This window comes from Podarcis tiliguerta (genome assembly GCF_965153285.1).
Source record: "Podarcis tiliguerta genome assembly, chromosome: Z".
Taxonomy (NCBI): Eukaryota; Metazoa; Chordata; class Lepidosauria; order Squamata; family Lacertidae; genus Podarcis; species Podarcis tiliguerta.
In genome coordinates this window covers 32903936-32923533 of record NC_139553.1, presented here as the reverse complement: position 1 = coordinate 32923533, position 19598 = coordinate 32903936, and the positions used below count along the sequence as shown (strand labels likewise).

At 43.7% G+C, this 19598-nt stretch overlaps 1 protein-coding gene across 2 annotated transcripts; it reads left to right on the top strand.

Moving 5' to 3' along the window:
* The first annotated feature begins 595 nt into the window (after window positions 1–595).
* On the top strand, window positions 596–17836 carry TMEM35A (transmembrane protein 35A). Of its 2 annotated transcripts, none has more exons than XM_083424367.1 (3): window positions 596–732; window positions 5646–5847; window positions 15867–17836. In XM_083424367.1, the coding sequence occupies exons 2-3, from the start codon at window positions 5728–5730 to the stop codon at window positions 16251–16253; spliced, it is 507 nt and encodes a 168-aa protein (XP_083280493.1). In that variant the 5' UTR covers window positions 596–732; window positions 5646–5727; the 3' UTR covers window positions 16254–17836. The 2 variants fall into 2 exon arrangements, with proteins under 2 accessions (XP_083280493.1, XP_083280494.1); XM_083424368.1 differs by lacking the exon at window positions 596–732 and adding an exon at window positions 4951–5062.
* The last annotated feature ends 1762 nt before the right edge of the window (window positions 17837–19598 follow it).

Sequence of the window (19598 nt, the reverse complement as noted above, 5' to 3'; positions counted from 1 at the left end):
AGCACCCACCGTAAGGAGATAAAGCTAGTCTCCAAGATGCTTTGGAGGGGAGCATGCTTTAAATGCATGGTGTGTACATAGTTATGTCTCAGGAAAAAACCAAAAGCAGTTGTGCTGACTTATATGAACGATGTCAAATTCCACATTAGGGCCCTACTATGCTAGGCCAGTCAAAATGTTCCGAAAGGGTATGCAAGCTTTCCAGTTGTCTGGAAGACTACATTGGGTTGATGGTAAACAAAACAAGGTTGGTTTTGGACTAAGACTCTTAGTTTTTGCTAAAGATGGAGCTTCTAACAAGATTATTATTTTTTTATTATTTTTACAATGGGAGGAGGGAGTTCCCTAAATTCCTGGATTTAGTGAAAGTCTGAATTAATTAAGGTTTGATTCAACTTTGCCAAACACAGAAACCCCATGATTTAGTTATGCTAAATGAAGGGCAGTATACTACTACTAATAATAATAATAATAATAATGACGCTGAGAGTCTTGAGACTTATCCTGAGCTTATTTACTGAGTTGCTTCCAGTCCAGCCTCAGAACGCCAAGGCTGCTGTCCTGAACCCACTTACCTGGCTGGGAGTGATCACTCTCAAGGCTCATCTGGAGCCCTGCCTAGATAAATCCAGAACTGCATTGCCAGTCACATTTGAGGCAAGGAGACAGGCTGAAAGTGAATGATGCCGGATGGCCATTGAAAGGCATTGGTGCCCTTTTGGTTGGCTACAGGTAAACATTGCATTTCAGGATGTGTGCGGCTCAGAGAAATTGGGGTTGCCCAGAGGACGGGCTTTAGGGGCCTTCCACAAGCAGCCAGGCAAGAAAGAGTTGAACAAAATAACTATTTATAGACTAATACAATCTTTCTCACATTAATTCTTACAAGTCTGGCTGATGAGGAATTGATCAAGATTGGCTGATGAAGCATCTAATGAAACAGATTGGTTATTCAGAAACTGTTCCGGCGATATTTGGTGACAGATTATGTATATATCAAACTTTTGAATTATTCTACTGCCACTGGTGAAGAAGATGTAGAGACTTTGGTTGCAATTCCTGATCATTTGTATTAGTCTATAAATAGTGTTTAGTGCCATTGTTATTGGCCATCGTGTTGTGTTATTTTGTTCGGCTCATTCAGGCAAGAAAGCGTTAGCATTGGGATGGCAAGTGCCCTGCATTAGGGTGAGTCTGGATCCTGCACCCTGATCCTCCAGCCTCTCAGTTAAAGCACACCCTGACAAGCGTCTTTTTGGAATGGCTATAAGAACTGCACTAGGATGGCTTGAATCCTGAGCCATGATAAAGTTTAGACTTTAAAAACTAAATATATTTTTGTGTTGCTTTCTAATGGCTGTTTGGGCAGGTAATATTTTGTGTGTTTGTAGATGGTTCCTAAAATCCACTGTGTCTCTGGCTGGGGAGCTTATGGGTCCAACAATAGCCGCTTCTAGGATCTTTTCGTTCTCTTCAGGGAAATAATCCGGTTTGCCCTATCTGGCAGTTTAACAGTCCAGTTCTATTTTTAAAAAATTTCCACTCCCTCCTGATTGATTAACACTCCATGAGCTCTGATTGGCTTCTTGGTATCCAATAGGACAACCCATGGTCTGTCAGCGGTGGTCGGGTCCAGAGGCAATAGTGAGTGGGGCAACAAATGTCAGTTCTGCCTTTGTGCAGTAGGCTAGTAGGCATTCACACACCGCATCATGTGCCTGCCAGTAGAGAAAGGCTGGAAACGACACAAATATAAACGAACAAGTTGGACATGCAGCAAAATGTTAACATGTGGTGTGTGCCAGTGTTCCAACCAGCCAGCCGGCCATGGCCTCTCTCAGAATATCCCATTCTATCTCTCCCCCCCGCCCAACCCAGTTTCCTAGGATTTCCCCCTCCAACACTCAGTCAGCATTCTGTGGCTCAGTCCTTTTCCAGGGGATTTAAAAACATTTTTTTTGCACTTCTGCAAACCTTGCTTTTCCTTGCTCACACCTCCCTCTTGTGTGGAAATGTTGTCATTTTAGTTTGGAAGTCAGAAACTGTTAGTCTATATCCAAGATGGGGAATTTGTAGCCCTCCAAATGCTGGACTCCCAACTCCCATCATCACTGGACATGATTTTTAGGACTGATGAGAGTTGGAGTCCCAATATCTGGAAAACCACAATTTCCTCATATAGAATTTACAGTGTTATGAGTTTGCGGGTGCCAGACACCCTAAATTCCTGGGTCGAGTAGGTGTTAGAATTTAATCAAGGCTTGGAGTGTTAAAACAGGGTGCTAGACATGAGTGTATTAACTCTACCAGGGACCATGAACTTGCTTCATTTATTTATTTATTATTTACACCATTAAATTACACGACACATTTAATCAATGGAATTTAAGAATTCACAACTAAATCAACAGTAGTTAATTTCATTTTAGCAGTAATTTTTAGACAAATAATGCAGCTGTTGCAGGAAAGATTTTTTTCATGGGGGGGGGCATCAATACAGCTCCTTGCCAAGGGCGCAAGGGACCCTAAGTACACCTCTGAATGCAAATCTAGGAGAGGAGGGAACTGGGGGATGGGGGAGAGAAAAGAAATTCAGAATGTGTGGAAGGAAATAGCCCCCAGAATTATTATTTTTAAAAGCAACCAGATTGTACAATGCATGCAAACCATACCTTTTTGCATAATTTATTCCGGTAATATGCTGGATAGATCAGTCGGTAGAGCATGAGATTCTTAATCTCAGGGTTGTGGGTTCAAGTACCAAATTGTTGTTGTCGTTTAGTCATGTCCGACTCTTTGTGACCCCATGGACCCGTACTGGCAGGGGTACCTTTACCTTTACCTTTACTTGCATGTAACCCACATATAGTAATCAGATTAGATTCTTCTCTTAGTTTAAGGAATCCTACAGATGACAATTTTGTTCAGCATTCATGCTGCTTTGCTTGCGTAAAGCTTACATAGTGGATAGACTGTGTCCCGTGTTTTTTGAGCATTTGTTCTGATTTGCTTGCAGTGTGCTTATCCAACAATGAGCATTCATCCTGATTTGCTTGTGGGGTGTTTGTATGTCTTCTTATTAATCATTAGTTCATTCTACAATTTTCAGTGCATTTCCCTGTCACTTTCCAAAGTGCAGAAAGTCTTTTTTTTTTTTACAGTGGTACCTCAGTTACATACACTTCAGGTTACATACACTTTAGGTTACAGACTCCGCTAACCCAGAAATAGTGCTTCAGGTTAAGAACTTTGCTTCAGGATAAGAACAGAAATCATGCTCCTGTGGCGCAGCAGCAGCAGGAGGCCCCATTAGCTAAAGTGGTGCTTCAGGTTAAGAACAGTTTCAGGTTAGGTACGGACCTCCGGAACAAATTAAGTACTTAACCCGAGGTACTACTGTATTTTTAAAAAGTGGATTTGTTTCAATAGAGCAATCAAGCACTTTAATTGTGAAGACCCTAGAATTTTCAACACTATACCAAGATACCGGAGACATAAAAATTGAAAACCACCCTAGTAATGTGGTGGCGGAGAAAAATGAGGATGCATTCCAGTTAATCCTCCCTAAAGCGTTCCAGAGATTGCAACCATATGTTGCTGCTCAAAAAGTGTCAACCTCATCCACGTTTTAAAAATTCCCACCCACTCTTTAGATGTCAAACAGCATAGCTAATGCTACCAACTGCAAATCTCAAATCTGTATAATTAACCTAGAACCTCAAAGCTACGCAGGAACAACTGCATAGTTGGGGAGCATCTTCCAATGTTATCTAGCCCATCCCACTGCCATTTAATGCAGCGGGATTTATTGGGGAATATATCCACACCCCCAGTAGGCTTTCCTGCATACACTCCTTCCATTGAGTTCAGTGGAGTTAACAGTAAAGCCCAGCTCCAGTCTGCATGATAGGCAGTCTGTAAGAGGCATCTTGATTGGCTGGGCTATGTATAAAATCAGCTGTGGACCTGAGTGGGGCACGTCACCACCTCTCAGCCAGCCAACATTACAGGATTGTTATGTGGATAAAAGATGGGGGGAAACTTGTATGCTGCCTTGAGTTCACTGGAGGAAGGATCCTGTTTCCTGTCCCTCCATGATCAAAACAGAGCAGATCCTCCTACAGACTACGCTTGACTACAGAGGCTTCAGACTGGATATCTCTCTAGCTAAGGCTGCACACAGATCTGGTCTGGCCTGGACAGTTTCCTTTGATGTATGAGATTACAAATTCAGTCTTGGGATCTCCAATTAAAGGGGATCATGTAGGGAGAGGTAGGAAAGCCTGCCACTATAGTAAGCCAGAACAGTAGACCATACTGACTAGATGGGCCAGTAGCCTGGTTCTATATAACTTTGATCATATTGGTTGTAAAACAGGGCAAAATATCTTTTTTTAAATATCAAGTTGGTGCAGTGGCTGGCCCTGTTTTTTAGGAGCTTCAGAAATAAAAGTTTTCATCTGCTGCAATCAACCCTGTAATAATTCTTCACCAACACTCTTTTTCTGAACACACTAATCAGAAATAGTGCCCACTTGAAATTGGCAAGGTGTCTTCTAAATTATTGATGCAATAGACCAAGACACCCTCTTGTGCAAGTTCTGCCAAAACAAATGGGAGAAAGAGCTGAAGCTGACCCCAGATTGCAGTCAGGTTGTTAATGAACGTACTGAAAATCTGCTTTTGGTCCTCAAGAATTTATTGGTTGCAGAGGAGTGGCAAAACTGAAACGTTTGTTAGCATTCATATATCTCTCCAACCACTCTTTGGGATTTCCCTGCAGCAATACTCCTTCATCATCATCATCATCATCATACTTAATGTGTATATAACACTTGAGAGGTCATTATCTCAGTAATTATGCAGCTATAGCCCTGTATAATGTATACTGAAGATATTTGGAGCTCAATGTTGGGGAGCTGTTAACGCTGCCAATTTAAAGAAGAGCAAAATTCCTACTCCAAATGGTATTCAGCACAAATATGTGCATGGATGAGGAATTGAGGTGTGATTGTTTGTTCAACGTCGTGGGAAGATAGGAAGAGCATAGTAGCCAGCTAAGGTATTGGAAGAAGGAGAATAAATCGTGAGACAATTTCCTTGTGCTAGACAGAGATTCTTGAGCAGCTAGCTAGTTGAAGCTCCTAAATGCCTTCATGTCTACACTGTACTGCATCTTAGATTTGAATAGCTCCTGAGGTTCCCCCAAGCATTAAAAATAATAAATGGGGCGGAGAGAGCTTGGAATAGCAGACATTTGTGGCATGTTACAATGGGGGGGGGTGTTGGGGGGGGTTGGAATAGAGACAGGTTTGGAAATGCAAGATCTAACCATCACATTATTAGAAAGAGGAGAGGTTGCCGCTATGAAACGTAATGCAGCAGTCGGTGTGTGTATTAGGCTATTTTGCATATTGCCTTTTGGGGACAGGAGCTGTTGTAGAATTCACAAAGGTTTGCAAATAGCTTTGGAACAGGAGTGCTATAGCAACATCCTGGCTTTTTGTCCATAATATTTCCCTGCCCGTTCCGTAACAGATGTCGCCTTGCTGTTGTCGGGAACGTGGGGCATTAGGACCCAGAGGCTGCTGAACAGGAGAGGCAGAATTGCTTCTCTCTTTTGTCATCTTCCCTTGCCTCTGCAGCCTTCCTCTCCTGATCTCCTTCAATGGTGACTGACCATCTCTTACACAGCCAGGGAGCCAAACCACGGTAGGACCAGACCCGATGGCCTCTCCCAGGACTATAACAATTGTAGCCCTCTCGGTAGCCTTGGGGCTCTTCTTCGTCTTTATGGGGACCATCAAACTGACCCCCAGGCTCAGCAGAGATGCCTACAATGAGATGGTGAGTAGTACATCTGGGGTGGGAGACATCTTACTGCCAGCACTGGCTGGCATTCATCCTCTTGCAGCCGCTGCTGTCTGTTTCTATTTGCAAGTAGCATCAGCCATGTAAAAAGAAGGCAGCTGTTGCTGTGAATGTGCCAAGGGTGGGAGAAGGGAAGCAAATGGGTACCACAGAATGACATCCTCATCCTTATTTGGCTGGGGATAGAGATCAAGAAACCTGAGCCTCCCTTTGCGGCTGCTGAAATTATATTTCTTGTTAGCTGGTGGTTTGGCTCCTGTGGCATTCATTTCTAAAGCTGCCCTCCACCCCCACAGCAAAAACACCTATAAATTGAGAAGGGCTGCTGGAAGAGGGGTGAACAGGATGGGCAGAGAGCTCTGCAAAAAGATAAATGTATCTGATCTGAGAAGACTCAATCACGACACAGATGCATTTTCCCCATCAAGTGAAGTGGCGTGGAGGGTGGCAGTCCCAAGTGTTTTTTTTAGGATTGTGAGCAAGGTAACACAGGGCACTGGATCCCTGTTCCCTCTCCTCAAAATGATCTAAAGTGGATCACCTTCCCAGGCGAAGGACAGAACCAGCCCAACAGAACGAGGCAGCTCATGTCAGGGCATGAATTCTGAGTACCATTTAAAGGCCACAAACTGTAAAATTATTTAGCATATTGCCACTCTGTGGGGTATTGTGGATATTTTGCTGAAAAGTACCAAAATGTATTGGGTCAACTCTGTCAAAGGGTAATATGGTTTTGTCCGCTGCCTGCCCTCTAATTTCTTTCCCAAGAGAAGGTTCTGGAAAATGACAAATGTGGGTCCTTCATAAACCTGGGATTTCTGGCTGAGATGGTGCCAGTCTTCCAGTTAGTCAACATGCTTCCATTTCCTCCTGTTTCTTGCCTATAATTAATCCACCAGCGAGCCCCACCTATGTTGCGATGCAGGAAACCAAAGTGAGACTGCCCATCATTTAGTCTTCCTGCTGCTACCACCTCAGCGATGTTTTGCCCATCTATCCTAGATACATTATTTCTTTATGAAAATGGCTAGAGTTCCTTGGAAGTCCTAAGAAACAACTATGGAACTTTCTGACATGTTCTAATTTTTCCTTGCCTTGCTGCACAATCTGGAATATCGGGGGGATATGGGTCTCCTCCACTCTGCTTGTGCCAAGCTGCCTCCTTGAAGGACTGGCAAAATACTCCTGGAACCCTTGAGTAAAGGGCAGCCATAGGAATGTTCAGTTATGTCAGGCTGGCTGTAAAGCACAAATCTCATCAGCACTGTACTTCATTTCTTACCCTTTCTACCCTTACCCTCTTATTAATGAGATTTCAGTATCTCTAGCATCAGTGACCTCATCAACACAGTCTTTGGTTTAATGGGGGTTTTTGTGATGGCCCTTTAAACAAATGCACACAAAAACAACCCTTTTCATCTGTTATGTTACTGTCTAGAATTATGGTTAGACAACTTTGGTTTTAACAATATCTCAGAAGAGCCAGCTGCAGATTTTATCTCCCTGCTTTCCTATTCTTCTGCATCTCCCCTCTTTGTATCTTATTTTGAAAATCATGCAACGTATGTCTTAGTTTGCTTTTTCCTTTTACTAACAATCCTAATCTCATTAATAATAATAAAAATAAAATCAAAATCGATATTAATAGAAATAATAATAATATCAATATTAATAGAAATAATGCCCATTATTTTCCGGCTGCCCATTATTTTCCTTATAAGCAAGATACAGTGGTACCTCAGGTTACATACGCTTCAGGTTACACACTCCGCTAACCCAGAAATAGTGCTTCAGGTTAAGAACTTTGCCTCAGGATAAGATCAGAAATCGTGCAGTGGCGGCGCAGCGGCAGCAGGAAGCCCCATTAGCTAAAGTGGTGCTTCAGGTTAAGAACAGTTTCAGATTAAGAACGGACCTCCGGAACAAATTAAGTACTTAACCCGAGGTACCACTGTACCCAACTAAACTGATGCTTGGAATTTGCAACATGGTCTGCTTTTCAGTTTGAACTTGTAACTTTCAGATAAGAAAGGTGGCATAGAGCAGTGTTAGAACCTTAAACCAAGGTTGCATTCACTAAAACAGGTTGCAGTCGCTAGTTGCCATGTTTGAGCAAAATGGTTCTGAAATCTTATATTTCAAATGATGGACTGGCTGTGATTGATTCTCAGTAAAACAACTGGCTAGTTCAGATGACAACCTTGAGCTAGTTTAAGAACTTTGAGAACTTAAAGAAGAAAAGTCATTTAAACCAGGGATAGTCCATGTATATATTCGAACCTCTTTTTCTTAATGGTGATTGCTCCTGCTCTGGCTGCACAGAAAAAGCAAGTTGGTTCCAGAAATTCATTCTGATTGTGCAGAAAAAAATGTAAAACAGTCCAGATACAATGATCCTCAGATGGTGAAGGTATCAGGTGCCATCCTGGCACCCAGGTATCTTCACTTATTCGCAAATGGTCGAAATCCAGGTGCAAAATGCTCCTCGCACCTGGCTAATTTCAAACATTGGCAGAGAGTGTAGTATTGCTCTGACTGTTACTCTTGACCCCTAACTCTCCTTTCAGATAATTTCTTCCTTCTGATTACTCCTATGATGTGTGTGTTACATTTGGGGAGCTTTCTCCAAGTGAGAAAGTCAAAGGTTCCCCCAAATGAGTGGTATGCATTATTTCATAACTAATGAAGAACTTAACGGAATCAGTGCCATTTTCTTCTTAAATGAATGCCAAGAGTAATAGATAGAGCTAATTTTGTTCGTTCATTCATTCATAGCATTCATTTCCCCATATCTTTAGATAAAAAGGCCCCTAGGGTGGCTTAAGTAAAGGTAAAGGGACCCCTGATCATTAGGTCCAGTCGTGACCGACTCTGGAGTTGCGCGCTCATTTCGCTTTATTGGCCGAGGGAGCCGGTGTACAGCTTCCGGGTCATGTGGCCAGCATGACTAAGCCGCTTCTGGCGAACCAGAGCAGCGCACGGAAACGTCGTTTACCTTCCCACCAGAGCGGTACCTATTTATTTACTTGCACTTTGACATGCTTTCGAACTGCTAGGTTGGCAGGAGCAGGGACCGAGCAACGGCAGCTCACCCCATCGCAGGGATTCAAACCGCCGACCTTCTGATCGGCAAGTCCTAGGCTCTGTGGTTTAACCCACAGCCTATGCACCCTTGTGTTTGTCTCGTGTTTGTTGCGGAATCAGATCAAGCATCCATCAGCGGAATGAAGTTTTTCCAATTCAGCAGTAAATAGTGGCAGGCCAAAAAAACCCAACCCACCTCTCGGAACCAAAGTCACTTCAAAATTCAGGACAAACAGAAGCATGGATGGGCCCTAAAACAAGAGAACCCCTGCCCACAGGCTTACAATATAAAGAAACACAGCACACAAGAGAAAAGGGGCATGGAGGGAAGATGAGACGGGGAATCAGATTCAGGCATCAGCTCTTGAACACTTGTTCTTATAACTAGTAACTGGCCCAGTTCAGGGTTTGGAGGTGCCTGATGGAGCTTGTCTGTCACAATAGAGCTCTTGGAGTGAGCTCTGCTTCTCACCTCTCCCATTGAGTAGGCTGATGGAATGGCTGCTCCCAGGTGACAGTTGAATGAAAGGAGGCCTAATGGTGCTACTTTTTGTGACTTCATCCCTGCGCCTCACCTTTTTTGGTACTAATGCCTTCAGGTAGCTGCCAATCTATTTTCCCAGATTCTGCAGATATTCGTGTTGGTTCAAGGAAAAAAATATAGGCCCAAAGAAGAATTTCTGGATGCCCAGATCCAAGTTTGAGGTAAATCCAAATTTGATGAGAGAACCCCCAACAGAAATTTAAAATCACAAAACATGCTGCAAAGTAAAGTGTGGAAATATAGGCTGTTAGACCTTTAAAATATCCCCTTATGAGTTCCTTCCAAAGTTTCTTCCCCCAGCATAGAAAAAGACCACACATTTGGAAAGTTAAAAATAGTATACTTACAAGCTCTCCAAAGGTCAGGTTTATGTGCTTTTCCATACAGCATTTAGAAAAAGTTGTGTAAAACTTGGCTTAGTTATGGTGATGAAAGTTCCTAAATTATTTGTATCAGAACTCAAGAATGGCTTGTGAGAGCCATGCAGTCTGAATTTGGAGCAACCAGCTCAAACCTCTACACAAGGTGAGCTTCACAGGTAGATTGGAGGGTGAACGATAGGCTTGATTGCCCATTTCCTCCTAAGGTAAGGGAAGTTCATCTAGCTAAGCCTGGCAGGACAGCTTACTCTACGGTCTTAACCCCTTCATGCATTAATTAGACTTAAGTATATTGGTTATATGGGACGCAGGTGGCGCTGTGGGTTAAACCACAGAGCCTAGGTCTTGCCAATCAGAAGGTCGGCAGTTTGAACCCCCGAGACAGGGTGAGCTCCCATTTCTTGGTCCCTGCTCCTGCCAACCTAGCAGTTCAAAAGCACGTCAAAGTGCAAGTAGATAAATAGGTACCGCTCCGGCGGGAAGGTAAACGGCGTTTCTGTGCGCTGCTCTGGTTCGCTTAGTCATGCTGGCCACATGACCCGAAAGCTGTACGCCGGCTCTCTCGGCCAATAAAGCAAGATGAGCACCACAACCCCAGAGTTGGTCATGACTGGACCTAATGGTCAGGGGTCCCTTTACCTTTACCTATGTTGGTTATATGAGGCTGGTTATCCCACAATTTCGTCATACCAGGACATTTGGAGATGGAGTGGGGTGGGAATGGCAGCCTTCAGTGCAGTCAACTATTTTTGTGTGTGTTGACCATCAAAAAATCCAAGGCTTTCTGGGGAAAGAATACGACAGCCTCCTAAAGGACCTCTGTTGTTGTTGTTTTACCTTTATTAGCATAAGTTTAAACAATAAAAACATACAAAGTCATCCAAATAAATTAATAATCCAATTAATGTTGTTGCAAGAAGCAACAACAAATAATACTAAACAACAGTGTGAATAGCAAAACAAATGTGATATTAATAAATTAATAAAACAAAATTAAGAGTTTAATAATTAAAATGAAATGGACACCCCTCTACTAAATTCAACCTCACATTATTTTGTGCTGGCACCTCTGTGACTTGCATCTGTAGGGAGAAGACAGGGGCAGGCATAAATATGCACTCAATGTTGCTATGTCTATCTGCTTTGAAGTTTGAGTTTCACATACAGCTGGTAACATATAAAAATTAAAAGTGTCCATATCAGAATAAACTGAAAAGCTTGCCTCGATAGATGTTTGACTTTCCACGCCATAGTTTAAAATGTACACCTTAACTCTTACGAGTCATAGGAAGCTTTGCGAGAGAAAATAAGAGAGATTTGGGGAAACCATTTCCCGTTCCCGAGGAAATGACGTTGCAGGCTGGGACCAAGCCCTACCCACACACACAGGGAGAGATAGCCCCTGTGCCATTGGGGGCGTCCTCGGCCGTGTCATCCCTGGCCGACCAATCCGGACAGTCCCTGGCATGGCGCGGGCTATTTAAACTGCCCATGACCGAGGACTCGCCCCCTTTTCTTCCTGCTTGCTCAGTTCTCTTGCCCTCCCTCCCTAAGGTTAGGCTCTTTATCTCTTGTCCTTGCTATGGACCTCGGATGGTCACCTGTCAAAGGGGCCTAGTAGGAATTTTTTCCACTTGGCAAATTGGCACCGGCCATTTGGCTTTTTGCCTACCTCGTAGCAAATCGTCACAACTTTGTAAGGTTTGGCGGTTAGGCATTGGAGTGTTTGGTTGAAGGGGAGGGGAGGTAGTGGCCATCACCTACCCCTCCTAATTCAAGGGTATTCTGTTAAAGGAATCTGAGGGATGTGGTCTCTGTCCAAAGCCCCAGACAGGGAGCTAGGGCCATGGCACAACACCTAGCGGTCACCCTGGGGGAGTTCCTAGTTGATGTGCATCAGCAGGGCACCCCCTACTGGTGGTTAACCCTTCCAAGACTTCCTGTGGATGCACAGGAGTCAGATATAGTCGTGTGGTTTCCAATGCCTAAGCCAATACCACTCGCATTCTATAACCAATAATGTTGTGGCCTTTTTCACCCATTAACCCAAAATACTCTTTCATGTGTCTTTATTCCAACATCCCAGGTTGGGGGGGGGGGGGGACCTTGCCACGCAAGGTGGCCCTACCTGTACTTACATACCAACTTGAAAGCATCTGGCCACTTCCCCCCCAAGGTGATTGTGTGTATGTGTGAGAGAACAAACTTAGACAGATTCTACCAGGCGTGGATGTGTAGTCCACTGTAGGGTAAGGTGTTAAGCTTCTAATCTCCTTCCTCTGTTTTCAGACCTGGATGGTGGATAGTGGGTGATGGATGGTGGATAGTGGATGGTGGACCCACACATGGTAGATGTTGTTGAATAATTTCAGTTGTATATGTGCTGTGGGGTTTGTGTGTCTGCATCTTGTTTGACCTAGTGTTATAAGAAATAAAACTGCTCCTTTCCCATTATGGGGTACCCAAGAGCCCATATAGAGTCCTTCTGTAGGTTCTTTATCGGCAGGAGAAAATAACAGAGACCAACCAGAGAATATTGAGAAGCAAAGCAGCTAGTAAGCCTGATCTTTATTAACTGCTGCAACAGGGTTCTCCCCCACACACAAGAGAGACGAGGAGGACCCAGAACAATGGTGTGCCCGCCCTTATATAGACATTTTAAATTACCCATCCTGGAGTCCAAGACTACCCCCAGAAACATCATACATACATCACAGAAGGGGTATAGCCCAATACCACCCCCCAGATACATCATACCTAGGTAAAGGTAAAGAGACCCCTGACTGTTAGGTCCAGTCGTGGCTGACTCTGGGGTTGTGGCACTCATCTCGCTTTACTGGCCGAGAGAGCCGGCGTACAGCTTCCGGGTCATGTGGCCAGCATGACTAAGCTGCTTCTGGCGAACCAGAGCAGCACACAAAAACACCATTTACCTTCCCGCCAGAGCTGTACCTATTTATCTACTTGCACTTTGACGTGCTTTCGAACAGCTAGGTTGGCAGGAGCAGGGGCCGAGCAACGGGAGCTCACCCCGTCACATCATACCTACATCACAGAAAAGGCGGTCTACAACAGAAATCTGAGTGTGTTGTTTATCTCCTGTCTGGCAAGTTACCTGATTGCATTATATGGATTTTGACCACTCCTTTGTTATTATAACTACTTAATTCCTGAATCTAGGTCACAGGCTCACACCCTGTTCATATCTTGAATGTGCCCTTAAGACAGGATTTGTGAGGACAGGATTTGTGAGGAAAGAGACAATGGGGAGGTTTCCCACTTTGACCTTGCAGAGAAGTAGTTGAGATCAATTTGTTCAGGACCTTTTCTATGGGGTTTCAGACATGTGGTTTATATATACAGTTATGAACATTTATTTTATATATATATGACCATAAAATTCTTATAACACTAGCAATGTGAAATGAGGATGTTAGTGATTCTGAGCATGTGTAGAATGAACAACAATCTGTAGGGCAGCCAGTTTCCTTTTTCCTGAAATGGGGATAAGGCTTCCCGATCAAAAGGTTGTTTTCCTGGTCAGTTTAGAAACTGGTACCTCTTTTTTTGTTGTTGTTGGGGACAAAATTAATCAAGAAGAGAAATACAATGCAATGCAAACCAAGGACAGGGGAAAAAAAATCTATTGTTTTGGGAATACTGTATGGGAGTTAATCTGATTAAATCAGCAAAATAAATCTTAGGCTGCAATACTAGTTCCACGTACATGAAAGTAAGCCCTACTGAACTCCATTGGACTTACTTATGAGTAAACATGTTTAGGTTTGTACTGTTAGTTGCTTAATTGTAGGAACTTCAAAAAGGACGCGGGTGGCACTGTGGGTTAAACCACAGAGCCTAGGACTTGCTGATCAGAGGGTCAGTGGTTCAAATCCCCGCGACGGGGTGAGCTCCCATTGCTCGGTCCTTGATTCTGTCAACCTAGCAGTTCAAAAGCACCTCAGAGTGCAAGTACCTTCCAGCGAGAAAGCAAACAGCGTTTCCGTGCGCTGCTCTGGTTCACCAGAAGCGGCTTAGTCATGCTGGCCACATGACCTGGAAGCTGTCTGTGGACAAACGCCAGCTCCCTTGGCCAGTAAAGCAAGATGAGTGCTGCAACCCCAGAGTCGGCCACAACTGGACCTAATGGTCAGGGGTCCCTTTACCTTTACCAATTATTTTAAATCGGGGAATTTCTTTATTTAAATCTGCATACATTGGTATCTGACAAAAACAATTTTTCTAAAGGGAACTTGAGGTCCTCCAAATGTTGCTAGGCTACAACTCTTAGCCTTAACAATAACAGTCAGTGATCAAAGATGATACAAGTTGCAGTCCAGCAACTTTTGGAGGGCCATAGGTTCCTCATTCGTGTTATTTGTTGTTAGCCACTCTGAATACATTAGTAAAAAAGCAGAATGGCAACAACAACAACAACAATAATAATAATGCACTTTGTATTCATATGCTGCCTCCCTAAATATCCAAAACACCTCTCTAGCTCTGAAATCTACCTTTATATTATTTAGTGGTTAAGTGAATGGGGATTCAGTGCTATGGGATTAAATTTTGAAAAGATGGATTGTAGACCCTACAGGTAGGCAGTTTTCAGGTATCAAAAGTGGGTTGTGTGCTGTAGGTGGGGTTGCAATCCCTCTGCAGAGGAAGGTGTTTGGGGGCACTCCATTCATCTCCATCACTATTGGCTCAGATGAACTCAGTGGCTTGAAGTTTCCATTACCAGCTTTGACAGTTCCTGAACAGGGATAGTCTTGCCACAATGGACTATATGTTGGTAACCTCATCATTAGACTACTGTAATGTGCTATAGGAGGGGCTACCCTTGTACTTGGTTCAGAAGCTCCAGTTAGTGCAAAATGTAGCTGCTAGAATGCTTAGTGGGACACTTAGCTACGCAAATATTATTACATCAGCACTGTGAGATCAGTGATGCTTCCCTGTTTTGTGGAACATTCTCCCCAGGAAAACATGCTTGGTTCCACCACTATCAGTTTTTATTCATCCAGCTTTTGAACCCTATTTTGGAAGGTAATGTATGTTTGCAGCCTCTTCTTCTGCTCATCGTTTTAGTGAGGTGGGCTAGATCAGCCCTGATTTACATGTTACTTGTGGGCATGTAAGGATGTTTTTACACTTGCTTGTATACATGTTTACAATGTTTGTTTCTGTAAGTCACTTTGAGTCACTTTTGTGAAAAAACGTGCAGAAGGAGGAGAAGCAGCTGCAGCTATTGAGCCAAGTTCAATATTTGTTGTTGACTTTTGAAGTCTTCGAGAACTTGGGCCCACACTACGTAGCTGGCTACTTCTTCTGTTACAGAACAAGCTTATATTTCATATATTCCAAGGAGACCTTGCAGGTCACTTTACAAATGGTGGATTGTCACTTGGTGACAGTGCAGAAATGGGCCTTCTCAGTGATAGTACCCAACCTCTGGAATGCCCTCCCTCAGGTTGGAGGCAGTAAAGACTTTTAAATTCCTCATAAAAACATACATGCTTACTTCAGTTTTACTTTGTAATTTGTTTTTTCCCCCATGCATATATTTGTGACATATGGTTTTTAGGAAATGTTATTGAATGTTATTCTATTTTTATTATTTTTACATAACCTGTTTACATATTTTCATTGTATTAATCAGTACAACATTTTATAGTCTATTATTAATAGCCAGGGGAGAAAGACTCTGCCTCAAGGCATGACACAGGTGACTGAGAGCTCTTCAACACTATGATGGAAGAAACTGAATATAAGATGAAAAATCCCATCTCTGCCTGTTCTAACAGCTTCTTTTTATCTGACAAATGGCTTTGCTTTATTATGGGCAAGACTGATCTTCCTCTCACAGCTTTAATCAAGTAGAAGTTGTACTCCACTTAGCGCCTGTATATTTAGATGGGGGGGAGTGTCTATATGTCAGATCCCAATCAGTACTGAATCCCATGTTGTTGCTGCTTTTATTTCAGAAACGAGCCTACAAGAGCTATATCCGTGCATTGCCCATGCTTAAGAAGATGGGGGTCAGCTCCATCATTCTCCGCAAGAGCATTGGAGCCTTAGAGGTGGCCTGCGGTATTGTCATGACACTCGTCCCTGGACGCCCCAAGGACGTGGCTAACTTTCTGCTGCTGCTGCTTGTTCTGGCTGTGCTTTTCTTCCACCAGCTGGTGGGTGACCCACTCAAGCGCTATGCCCATGCCCTGGTCTTTGGGATCCTGCTTACCTGCCGCTTGCTGATCGCCCGTCAGCCTGAGGAGCAGTTGCCAGAGAAGAAGACCCTTTCGGTGAATGGAGAGGAGCAGCCACCTCTTGCGGAGGCAGCCCCAGAAAAGGGAAAAATCAAGGTGTCCTAGTGGGAAGCCTATGAGGGACACACGGGGACCCTCCAAGCAGCTCTCTCCAAAACCTGAAAAGATTTGCATTTCTTTTTCTTTTTGTGGTTTTTGTAAAGGGTTACCTTTTGGAGCATGGGGAAAACCTTAATCTGCCGGCTCCACAACAGCTTGGCTTGTGCACTCCAAACCTCTAGAGCTGCTCTCTCCTGTGTCCCACACACATGTAGACATGACTTAATTTAATGGTTCTAGAGGGGAATAAATGTACCATGTGGTGTGTGCGTGCGTGTATGTGAGTGAGTGAGAGAGACTGAACTGCTTAACTTGAACTGCCTCTGCATCCGTCTGTATTCTTCAGAGGCAAAAGGCATGGGAAGTCCCAACCCTGTGCTTGCTCACCTTCCCAGTACTTTGCCCCTGTTTGCCTAGCATCTAGCACTGGAGTGACAAACTTTTTTTTTTCCTGCTTCAAATGAGCCAAGTGGTGCATCCCACCCACCTATCTCAGCAGAGAATGCTGTATACCCAAGAATAAACCCAGCAGTCATTCCCCAAACCCTTTCTACTCCCAATTCTCACTGTCTGCTGCTGTCAAAAGATCAGGGACTGCTCACTGTCTGCCTACACATAAAACTGCTTTTTCAGCCATCCATTCACTCTAACTTTAAATAAGTGACAGGTTACTGTGGGTGGGTGAGGGCTTGATACTAAGAACAGGATTCATTTTCCATCCAACATGGGAATCTACTGATGAGCCAAGACATAGTCAGGTCCCTGTTAAGAAGCTGCTTCAATTGTTTTAGTGTTGAGCTTGGAGGGCAAATAAACAGAAAGGTTAAACTGTCCTGGGAAATAAGGTTTTTAAATGGTATGTTGCCTTTTTTGGTATTGTCTGGTTTGCATTCTCCACCTCCTCCTCCCTTTCTTTGCCCTCCCCATTAATTTATAAAAATAAACTTTTTGAAATTTGAAGGAAAATGTCTTTGTAAATATTTGAATTTTCATGTGTGTGAAACATACTTAGGATTGAAATGCCTTGCATCTGCCTGTGACTTCCAGCTTGCTATTAGTAACATTTTTATTTATTCTTGGATGATAGAGGGAGTAAGCCAGGAACCCCTCAAATTATATGGGGCCATGGATTCTTTCAACTTGCTATGAGCTCTGATGTGACTTCTCTGAGTACTGAGGTTGTTATACTAGAACAAGCCCTTAAGATGATATTCCTGGGTAAGGGAAGAATCAGGGCTTCAACACAATAAATGCTGCTGGTGAATTTTCCACCTGAAAAATGACTATGTGAAAGGATTGTGTGACCAACTCTTAAGACTCCATGCTGCAGAGGTAGAAGAGGCCCCATAAGCAATGGTCATTCATCTACAGCAGGGATGGGCTAAGCTTGAGAGACATGGTCTACATTTCCTTCCTTTCACTGTTGGATGGGAAAAATATGGAATATGCATTCACAGCATGCTTGTGAGGCAGGACCTTCCCACAGCACTGTACCTAAAGACTTAATATGGCAACAAACCCAGGTCAATGAAGAATCCAGCTCATGTATGTCCAGATGGTAACATTAAAGAATTCAAATGATTACTCTAGACCAGTTGATTTTGAACTATTTTGTTAGAATTTCTGGGGTTTAAAGCTTATGGGGATCTTGACTTTTTCAGTCACTTTTTCAGATAGCTCGACTACCACCACCAATTACCTCCTGCAGAGTGTAGCCACAAAAGAGTTTTGAGAGCACTGTAGGATAGGCTTGCAGTTCATCCAGGGCAGAAGCAATGGGAGAAGGGCCATAGCTTAGTGGTAAAGCATCTGCTTACATTCAGAAGGTCTCAAGTTCAATCTGTTGTATCTCCAGGTGGAATGTCCTCTGTCTGAAACCCTGGAGAGTTTTTGCCATCCATTGTAGACAACACTGAGCTAGATGGAGCCATAGTGTGACTCACTATAAGACAGCCTCCTATTGTCCCAGCAACAAGCCTTTGCCATGCACAGTAAAGGTAAAGGGACCCCTGACCATTAGGTCCAGTCGTAGCCGACTCTGGGGTTGTGGTGCTCATCTCGCTTTATTGGCCGAGGGAGCTGGCGTACAGCTTCCGGGTTATGTGGCCAGCATGACTAAGCCGCTTCTGGCGAACCAGAGCAGCGCACAGAAATGCCATTTACCTTCCCGCTGGAGCGGTACCTATTTATCTACTTGCACTTTGATGTGCTTTCGAACTGCTAGGTTGGCAGGAGCTGGGACTGAAGAACAGAAGCTCACCCCATCGCAGGGATTCAAACCGCCGACCTTCTGATCAGCAAGTCCTAGGCTCTGTGGTTTAACCCACAGCGCCAGAGGACTCCTTAAATAAATTTGCCTTGGAAAGGGATGCTGAAAATTAGTCAAAATTAGAAAGCACTGGGACAACAAAACAAAACACTCGGACACAGTGCCTTTAAAGCACAGACCTGTGCCTAGAGACTGCTGTCCAAAGTACTGAAGGGATTGAATACAAAGACGCAATTTGTTATAATTTAAGGTGGCATGATGGTGCTTTGAATGTATAAAGCAGATGCGGTCTAACTTGCACAGTTGCAGAATTAACTGAATTGAACTACTAGAAGAACCAGGACTACATGGAATATAGAACCCTAAACAGGAAATGGCTTATGAATGGCCCACCGGTAGAGGCACATTATGCAAAAAGCAGTTTAAAATCAACTCATGGGAAACTGAGCTCCAAAAACCTGCTCTCTGAAATCCTGGAGAACAGCTGTTGGCTATGGCAGACAATACAGAACTAGATGGCTCAGCGGTCTCACTGGGTTTTCAACCCAGAACAGAGCTTAAGCGCCCCAAGAACGAACCAATTTTTAATTCCCAAAACTGTTACTAATCACAGTTTCGTTTTTAAAACGATAGTAGTTAAAAGCATTTATTTGGGGATTTTCAATGTTCAAAAGCACTTCGTATGCCTTGCCTTGCGTTCTGTGGAACTACACGAAGGCCTTATTTACACATGGGATTATTCTTCTGAATTTTATAATGGTGCAAACTGCTTGATTTATTCGTGAAATAACGACCGAAAAAGAAAAAAATGACAGCGAGTACAATGACATAAAAAACAAGGTTTCCTCCCGCCTGACGGAGAGACTGTAAAACGAACCCCTCCCGCTCTGAACCAAAAGCCCGCCCATTTTTTTTCCACCATTCCCTTTCATTTGTGAGCATGCGCGGCTCTCCAGTTCCGTTCCCCGCTTACTCTTCGGGAGCCTGCGGTGATATCATCCCCCCTCTACGTTTTTCGTCTGAAGGGAGGGGGCGCGAGCAGTTCGCGCATGCTCATATCGAGACCAGCTCCGCTCGTGCCA